Raw genomic sequence first — 10,322 nt, 5'->3', positions numbered from 1 at the left:
TATATATATATATATATATATATATATATATATATATATATATATATATAAGGCTTTTGTTTAGTCAAATTTACAGACACTGAGCTTAAATTTCTTTCGTTAGTAGCTGAACGTTATTCATAACACATACATTTAATGTTGCATGAGATTGCACACATTACAGTTACAAGTCTGTCATTTCTCAACATAAGACGATCTTATTTTAAACCTCCTGCTGCCCTTGGGTCAAAATGACCCATGAGGCCTCAGTCCTGACTCTGAGACTTTGTGGATAATTTTGACCAAATGGAATCCCTTCATTTGTGAAACTGCACTTGTACGTTTTAAAATCAAATAAATCCACGTTGCTAAGTTGTAATGACGCATCTTAACACTCAGAATGAACGAAAACGACTCATTGCAGAATCAGTGTGTTTGCTCAGTTCTTTAACAACCTCCCAGGTTCATCGCCTCCTGAGCCATTTAGCAAGGACACACAAACAAAACAAAGATAATGGTCAATGGAAAAATAGGAAGGGACAAAGACAGTCTGTTTATGCTCTAGATGGAGATGAATGAAGGGTCATCCATTCCTTTCCGTTTCACTTCCCCATCCTGCGCCACGGCTGCTGTCTGCTCCGCCACAATGATGATTAATCCTACACTCACTATTTATATTTTCTAATTGTAATTAGCGTGAACTATCAATTACAGTTAGTGCCTAATTGCCCTTCATAAAGTCAACTCCCCAGGTTTAAACAGGTCCATTTAAATGATGTAACTAATAGCTCTTGCCTTTACGTAGCTGATACATCTTCATTGCTGCATGCGTGAACCGTGATGGTTGCTCGTAATTTAACGGGGCGAACGAGCGAAGGAGTGCAGGTGGTACTGCGGGACTAATTATTGTAAATGAAATATGATGTGACCTTCTCAGAACAATGGCTAATCAATGCTCCCGTTGAGTGACAGTACTCTCTGTGCAGATGCCAGAAACCTTATAGCAAGCATGAGCTTCATAGAAAAGCATGCTGCGGATACTTTTTCACTCCCATTTTTCTTTTGGGTTCTTTTTTTTTAATGCACACTCTCCGTTATCGTACACTCACCTTCCTCTAGTTACAACTGCAGTGGGGTTTTTTTGTGGGGCAAAGTACCTGGTCTACTTGCAGAGGAACCTATAATTTTTCAGACTACTGTATTTCAAGAATTATGTACAAAATATATGTATAATGTATAATATTATGTGAAATATGTATTTCAAGAACTACTGACAAAATATATCCCCACTCTCTTCCAGATAAGTCACTGCACTGGACAAAGACAAGTATTTCCTACTGCATTATCCTTACTATTTGTAAGTAAAGTGTATAGTTTTTACTGTCTTTCTCGGACTATAGGTCGCACTTAAAATCATTAAATTTTCTCAAAAAATCAACAAGTGCGCCTTATTCTGGCTGTGCCTTCTGACCTCTAAACTATTTTATGTGATACAACTGTACAAGTTTGAGAGTTATTGTGAACGAGTTGAAGAACGTTTGACTTATCTGACTGTTTTGTTTCGCTTAATGCGTCCGTTCAGTGATATTGCGCCTTATAATCTGTCTCGCCTTATAGTCCGAAAATTACAGTAGTTGTATTGTATATTTTTGAGTTGCAACATAGTTAATCCAGGTCTAAATTTTAGGAATTAAATTACGATAAAAGAGATTTTTAATCTGTTTAAAAATCGAACGTCCAAGGGTGTAGTTATAATTTATTCCCAATAACCACATCTGCAAAGCCATGCAAATAAGAAAGGAAAGTGATTCATTTTGAGTGTGTTATTCAAGTGGCAATAGACAGAGTCACATCCTAATATGAACTGTGTAGCATTAATGCTAACAACAATGTTGGCCCTTTGTTTTTTTTTACCTTTTAGAATCCAATAAAACGGATCGCAAATAACGGATGCCAAAATATTTATGAGGGAGATGCACGTCAACCAACATAAACTCCTTTTTACACATGATAGCAATAATCTTTTTGAATAAACACCTAAACATTTTTATTGTGATGAAGCTATAAAAACCTGTGTTTAGTTATTTTAAAATGCACAGGACTTGCTGTTCTATATACGCTGCCACAACACGAGAGGAAATATAATTTTGCCTTTGCACAAAGCAGGTAAACATGGCATATCACTGTATCTACCATAGAAAATGTATATCTGTATAAAAATAACATATTTTTAACATTAAATTTGTTTTAATTTCAGATTGCTTCTTGCTGTAGGCATGGTGTGACTCACTAATTACAGATTAAAAAAAGATTAGGTTTGCTTTAGAAGAATACAACTTGAAATAATATAAATACACCGGTACTTTTTAACATTTTGTGAAAATACAAGTTAATTTCAATAGGCTCCCCGATAAGGTCTATTCAGGGGTACTAGAGAAGCAAGTCTGATCGTTGGTCGGACCTCAGATCCAGGAGGAGCAATGTGGGTTCCATCCTGGCCGTGGAACACTGGACCAGCTCTTTACCCTCACTAGGGTCCTCGAGGGGGTCATGGGAGTTTGCCCATCCAGTCTAGATGTGTTTTGTGCACTTGGAGAAGGTCTTTGACCGTGTTCCTCGGGGTACACTGTGGGGGGTGCACCATGAGTAAGGGATTGGGGGCCCGCTGTTACGGGCTGTTCAGTCCCTATACAAGCAGTGCGAGAGTTAGGTTCGTATTGCTGGTAGTAAGTCGGAACCCTTCAGGGTGAGAGTTGGACTTTGCCAGGGCTGCCTGTTGTCACCGATTCTTATCATAACTTTTATGGACAGAATTTCTCAGCGCAGCCTGGGGGTGGGGGGGGGGGGGGGGGGGGGCGGAGGGTTTCCGGTTCGGTGGTTTCAGGAGATGGAGTCTCTCGGTTGGCCAGGGAACGTCTTGGGGTCCTCCCACAAGAGCTGGAAGAGGTGGCTGTGGAAAGAGATGTCTGGGCCTCCCTGCTCAAGCTGCTGCCGACTTCGGAACAAGCGAAAGATAATGGATGGATGGATGGATGGATGGATGGATGGATGGATGGATGGATGGATGGATGGAATGATGGATGGATGGATGGATGGATTGACATTAATTTCATGATGCAGAGAGACATGATGCAATTTCTCGGTCTCATTAATGTTTTTGTTGTATGTCTGCTTTGTCAAATTTCTGGTCCTGAGTCCGTTTTGAACAGTGTGGATGATGTTTCTTTTTCTTAACAGGTTCTTCATGTGTTTATTTTTTTTTCCTTTTTGAGACGCCCACCTCCTTCGCTGATTTTGATTATGTCTGTTAGAAAAAAAGCCAAACGTTTGAGTAAGAAAAAAATAAACTTGAATATCAAACACCTCATTCAGTAGTATATGTGTATATATATATATATATATATATATATATATATATATATATATATATATACATATATAAATTTATTTATTTATTTATTAGAAAAAGATAGAAGACTAATCCAATCGTCTTGGCCTGCAGATTAGGTGACATTACAAGCTTCAAATATTAACTGATCTACAACAAACAAATGTCATGGAGTAAAACATTTAACACATTAATTAATTAATTAATTAAAGGTTGAGCATTATGTGATGGAATGCATGTCGCAAATTTTATACTGACATCATTTTATGTTTAGAAATGATGGCCATTTTGGCCAAATATTAAAATATATTTATTTGGAATTGTGTGCTCTGATCATGTGTTGTGAATGACTTTGCACTTTTACCACCAAATTTTAGCTAAATATTTGTAAAATTGACCCAGTTATAGCCATTTTAGTGTTTTATCACAATGACTTTCCATGGTGGCCATCTTAAACTAGACTGATTCCAAAGACAATCAGTTGTAGATGTCTCTCTAATGATTATTTCCTGAAGGTTTTATTAAAATATATTCAGAGGTTCATGAGATATTTTGCTAACAGACAAAGGTACCTCCAAATATTTAATCAATCAATCAATCAATTCAACTTTATTGTCCATAACATTCAATGAAATGGAGATTTGTCTTTGACATCTGGCTTATAAAAACAAAATAAAAATGTGATTAAAAAACTTAAAAAACTTTTAAACCAAACTTTGCTAAATCAGTTACAAACATTCAGTCAAAACCATTCTAAAATACACGATAGATTAAAATATGGAAACATTCCAGCAGACAGTAGTTTGTTATGTGAGGCTGCGTTTAAATAGGACCTTGTTAAGTACATTCACTGCAGAGGGAACAAATGGAAGTAATTTAACTAAAAATCTAAAGCAATTTATTAGAGCTATAAAAAGTTCTTGGGGATCAGCCACAGCGATTATCAAACTTAATTTTAGGTCAACATCAGAAACATTAAATTGAGTTATAGCCATTTTTGTGTTTATTAAACTCAGTTGGCTGTGTTGGCTTTCTTGAATTGGGTCTTCTTCAAACATTAATCAGTTATATCTGTGCATTCATTAATTACTTTCTGCAAGTTTCATTACAATTTATCCAGTGGTTCACGAGTTATTTTGCTAACAGCTAGACGCACAAACCCACTAGGGCAAAAACATAATCCTCCCACTTGGCCTTTTAGCAGTAAGTGATAATTAAATCAAGCTTTCAACATTGATAAAAGTCGAACCTTTCTAATCGAACTGCCCACAACTCAATCAAAAACTGCTCGTTTTGTGGCGATTTCCGTTCTACACAACATGAACGACAACTCAGATGTTAGCCGAACTACGGCAGAGTTTGAACTGACCTTTACCTTGCAGTGACACAAGTGCACTATGACTGACAGTGTCACGCAGGATAATTTACCCCCACCGCCCACCCTGGATTGCCCTCCATATACTCTGTGATGCAGTTGACCCCTTTTACAAATCACCACCAACTTTACACATCTGCTGCCTGTCAGCATCTGCCAGGCGCACTCACCCGTCCCGCCTGTAATGAAAAACTCTCATTACTCGCCTCCACCCAACAGGTACGCAGGCCGTTAGGACAATTACTGGGCAGCGCCGCTGACCTTGTTGTCAGAGAGAGAGTCAAACAAACTCAGAGGTCTGACTGAGAGAAGGCCACGGCTGCAGGTGTGCAGAACGCTGCTAAAACACTAAAGCTATGAGTCGAATGAAGACGTGTTGATCTAACGTGACTCAGATCTTTAGCAACTGTTTGTGAGGGAAGATGAAGTAAAGGAGAGAAATTGCATTTCCTGTGACAATGCAGTGTGGATGTTAATTACAGAAGAACTTGCTAAAAAACAGCTAAAATTAGTTAAAAACATGCTAAAATGTAGCTGAAGTAGAAGATCAAGCCTAAGTTAGTAGAAGAAAGCAGAAAGAACCCATATATGCTGAACTAGGTTTAAATAAGCAGAAATTAGCATGAAATTTTAGGAAATTAAAAAAAAAAAACAAGACTAAAATGAACAAAAAAGTAGCTAAAAAGTTTAACTGAAAAAGCATGAAGAAGCTTGAACTACCAGAAGGAAGCAAAAAGAGCTGAAATGAGCCCCAAAAATGTGGAATTAGCTGAAAAAGGTTAAATTAGCATAAAACAGCAAAATATTTAGCTGAACTAGCATAAAAAGCTGAAAGTAGCAGAAATAACTTAAAAGGAGCATAACAAGCTTAAATTAGCAGAGTAAAGTTCATTAGGTTGAAAGTAGCACAAATTAACATGAAAATCTTTAATTTTTCTGAAAATAACTGAAATTGGATAAAAATGCTAAAAAGGTAGCTCAAAGGGTTAAGAAGTTTAAATGAGCATAAGAAAGCAGAAAGAACTCATGTTTGCCCAATTAGGCTGAAAAAAGCAAAAGTGAGCAAAAAGGAAATTATCTGAAAAAACCCCAACATTTTTCAGTCAGGTCATCTGGACAGTTTCTTTTTTTGTGGTGAAACGTTTCGCCTTCGATCCGGAAGGCTTCATCAGTCAAGGAAACACACAACAAAACTGATTCTTCTCCCACCAGCTTACTCCAAAGTGGAACAAACCAGTTCTGCTTGTGATAAGATGGTCTCTTTGGTATATGCTTCCTCCTCCATTGCCGGCCCTCTTCCTTGTTGACAGTCTTGTCAAACTGGTTGAAAACAACAAAGTCCATGCTCAATAATCCAGGTAAATAATCCACAATTTTTCAGTCAGGTTGTGTGATTCCTTGACTGTTGAAACCTTCCAGACTGAAGGCGAAACGTTTCAGCACAAAAAAAATCTAATGTCCAGATGACCTGACTAAAAAATGTTGGATTGTATACCTGGATTATAGAGCATGGACTTTGTTGTTTTCAACCAGTTTGACAAGACTTTCAACAAGGAAGAGGGCCGGCAATGGAGGAGGGGGCGTACCAAAGAGACCATCTAATCACAAGCAGAACTGGTTTGTTCCACTTTGGAGTAAGCTGGTGGGGGAAGAATCAGTTTGAATTGAATTGATTTGTTGAAATAGCACAAAATTGTGGAAAGAGAAAGATGCTGAAAAAAATGTACAGAAGAGAAATGGATGTCAGTAGTTTGAATTCTTCATAAACATTCACACTATTTGTGGGTTGTTGCAGAACTCAGTACTTAGACAAAATAAAAACCAGCGCAGTTGGAATAAAAGACAAAATAAAATCCATTTATTCAGATCTATAAATCATGAACTGTAAACACATCTTCTTAAATAAGCGCATAATAACATTCCTTTTAGGAATATGTATTTCCTGCCGCTTTTCATGAGTTTGAAACTAAAATAGTCTTATGATGATAAATGACAGTTGCAGCCATTTTGGTTAAACTTAGTTGTGCACAGTTTTGTGTGATATTGTAAGATCTTGTGGTGGTGCATATCTGTAAAATTACTCAAACTGGAGCTGTTTATGTGTTGGCTAAGGCCTAATTTGGTTTGAGGAGAATGAAGTCAGAATAAAAAAAAATATTCTCAATGAGCAATAACTGGTGATTATCAGTTCAAAACTTATCATACACCTAAAATGTCTAGAATAACTTTCATCCAACTTGAAAAAGAACAAAATAAATAAATAAAATAAAATCAACTTATCAGGCAGGTTTGGTTGAAAGAGATGTGTTGAAGCAATTCTTGAGTAAAAATGTTTGGTTTTAGACATCGAATGGAAACATCTAATTCCTTGCCCTTCTTCTCTAAATACAATATTTTTTGTGGTGATCTGTAATGTAACATTTGTGCATTATGAAATCATCCATTGCATTTTACTGTTGTATTATATTTGTATTGTGTAAGATTATGAAAGGGCTTTTGTGATGGATGGGGTATGTTTTATTCAGCCATAATTTTCATCTCATTGGCCAAAATCTGTTACAGTTCAGGACTCTCGAAGCAGCAGCTCTTCCCTAATGAGATTGAGATTAAATATGCTGGTGAAGATTCTCAGTCATCCAGGTCACGATCGGTTAAAAAAAGGTTAAAAACAAAACAACTGGACTTTAATTCTAAAGCTGAAGGTGTTTTGCTTCCCATCTGGGAAGATTTAAAGCCTTAAGACTCCAGGGCGGTAAGCAAAATGTCCAGCTTACAAACAGAAAAATTTTTGTTTTTTTAAACCCTGTTTTGGATGAAATATAAGATATGCACATGGCTTTTCTGAATTAGTTACATACGTTTGACCATAAAACAAAATATTGTTCAAATTTAAGATTAAATCCTTGAAGAAAAGTCACCAAGATCACAAGGAAATGCTCCTTTTTTGTCATTTCTGCTGCTAAATCTAGCTCTGAAGTTGCCATCGGTAACAAAAGGGGCCGTTCTGGCTTGAAGCATGCAATTAACTCCTGCAATGGATGGCAGACACTTGCTGTTTCATTGTTGGACTCCTGGTTTACAGTTGCGTTGGGGAGACAGTGGTGGAGTTTAGGGAGAACAACGAGCACAAAAGTCTGTGAGGAATTCTGCCATTAGACAAATTATCTGATGTTTAGCAGCCTCCCTGTGAAGCCATGACTTTATTGACCCCTGAAGGGGGAGGTCAAAGATGGAAGTGTGTCTCTTCGGATCCCTGCTGTGCTCATCAGCAAACCCTCCTCTCTGAAGTTTAGCTGTGATTTGAGCTGAAACCAGCTGCTGCTCCTGCTCACACTAGTCCTACCTGAGGGTCCTCTTTGTCCTCGGGGCTCGCCCTTTTGTCTCGACGACCATCACAAACAGATGTCCTGTCACTGGGCCTTCTCGTAGGAAGTCGTAAACCTCCAGCATGCAGTGGGCTCTATTCATATGGAGCGCCTATACAATAATGGCTGCACAAGTGTAATACACATGCAAATGCTGACATGCAGACACCCTGTAGTGGCGGCGACAACGAATGTTTGACTAACGTAACTACGGAGCACGCTGGTCCAAAAGGCTACGACTGGAGAGCAATGAAAGCCCCATGAAGCAGCGTAATCAGCTTGAATTGTGTAAGACAGGAAACCATGTAGGAGGCCTTTAACAATCCGTAAACATGATTAGATCCTTCATGTCGCCCCAACAGGACAGAGAAATTCCTTCTCTGCCTCCTGTCTCATCAGACAATGCAGACCTCACAGTTTGAGCATTCGCTGAACAAAACCACAAATTCTATTATCAAATCTTGCAGATGGCAATAAATAACAAAACTCCTTTAAAATAAGACTCACAGTCTTTGGGTGTTGTTGCAGTTGCCAGTTTGCTTCTCCGTGTTCAGAACGTCTGTTTGTAGCTGTCAGGTTTTATCTGTATTGGACACCTGCTGGAGAAATCGATCCCGAGCCAGTTTCACCATCTCACTCATAGCCAGGCATGAAGCTTTAAACAGCTCATGTCACTCTTTATTGAGCGCTTATTTAAGAAAATGTGGGGGCTAATTGATTGTAAATACAAATCAATCATATTTGCTTAGAAAACAATCAGCTATTCTCACTTTTGGCTCATCTGTTGAATAAAGGGAACATGGCGCCTTTAGGTTTGAACATACAATACAACAAAAACAAACTATTGTCGTATAATTTTTTTGGTCATTGAACTGAAATTCTTAGAGCAGAATACAAAAAAAATTTAATCTAAATGTTACAAAGTAAAAAAGAAAAACAACGTTTGTAAAGTATTCATGATATTTTGCTGTGACTCGATTAACAGAACATGATTAGCATGCTGTTTTTAATTGTCCCTTTAGGAAAATATTTATTATTGCCTGCCATATCCTAAATATGCATATATGTACTGACATCTTTCCTAAAGCTAATCATTTGGGTTGCAAAAAAAAATGACTTTATAATAATCTTCTACAGTGCAGACTGGCCAGCTTCTTAAAAAGTTTTATTTTCTTACACAAGACAGCAAAGAACCATAACATAAAAGTGAAAAAAATATATATTTTATTGTAATAAATTTGAAATTAACATTTAAAGTGTCGAGAAAACAGCATGATGTTCAAAATACTTTAACATTTTTATTAAATTACTTTGTAGATGATCTTTTATGTTTTGCTTCTTGTTTGTTGCTATTGTTCAATTGCAAAGTGTTGCTCACATTTGAACGAGCATTTCTTTAAAATAAACTTGTTTTCTTCTGTTGCTGAACGGACTCACAATTCACCATCCAGACAGTAAAGCGTCCACTTTGCAAAGACAGGATGATCTCTGATGAATAAAGTGCCATCTGTGCTTAATTTTGCTTAATTTACCTTCAAGTCGTCAATTATTGGATTTAATGTCATGGGTGATCATCGTTGAACGATTAGGTGGTCGCGTGAAGCGCTAATAGTGTTTGTGTCACGTGTCTGGTGGGGAGAAGGGGGGTAGAGATGCTTTAAAAACCGCGTTCCGGTCACTTCATTCATGCTGCGAGACTGTCTGACAGAAGCAGAGGAGCAGGGAGGTGTGTAGTCCACACTTCGAGGAACATTTGACCCGGTTTGCAGACGAGAAGCAGAACCAAAACCTCTCCGCGCGCGTAATTACGCACACGGTCCTCTTCCACCGCCTTTACGCATCTCAACAGGATGATGGAACCCACGGAGTGACAATGATGTCCACTCACAAGATTTCCTTCTCCATAATTGACATCTTGGATCCGAACAAATTCAACAGCAAAAGGACAAACGAGCTCTCCTTCGCCAAGGAGACGTTTCCTGCGCCGAACGCGGAGGGAACAAGTTTGGAGTGGGACAGCACAGCGGGCGGAGACTTGAAGGATGAGCACACAGACGCAGGTAGACACCCCTCCCCCTCCCCCGCACACACACACACAAACACACACACAAACACACACCTCTACAAATATATTTTTAATATTTACCACTCAGTTTAGGTGTGTGCGCGCGTAAAATCGGCCTTGAATTGATCTTAGTTGTATGAAATCTCCAAA

The 10,322-nt window shown here is 38.1% G+C and overlaps 1 protein-coding gene across 1 annotated transcript in view; it reads left to right on the top strand.

The window, feature by feature from the left end:
• Nucleotides 1–8,439: 8,439 nt before the first annotated feature.
• The window catches only part of nkx1.2la (NK1 transcription factor related 2-like,a), a 4,342-nt gene continuing 2,459 nt past the window's right edge, over nt 8,440–10,322 (top strand). Inside the window, exons 1-2 of the mRNA XM_037697599.1 lie at nt 8,440–8,523; nt 9,957–10,167. Of these exons, the coding sequence (XP_037553527.1) occupies nt 8,440–8,523; nt 9,957–10,167 (295 nt within the window). The remainder of the gene's footprint in view (nt 8,524–9,956; nt 10,168–10,322) is intronic.

The sequence above is a fragment of the Nematolebias whitei genome, chromosome 1 (genome assembly GCF_014905685.2).
Source record: "Nematolebias whitei isolate Nwh7 chromosome 1, NemWhi1, whole genome shotgun sequence".
Classification (NCBI taxonomy): domain Eukaryota; kingdom Metazoa; phylum Chordata; class Actinopteri; order Cyprinodontiformes; family Rivulidae; genus Nematolebias; species Nematolebias whitei.
The sequence above is the reverse complement of the archived record's forward strand: the minus strand, read 5'-3'. Positions and strand labels throughout refer to the sequence as shown.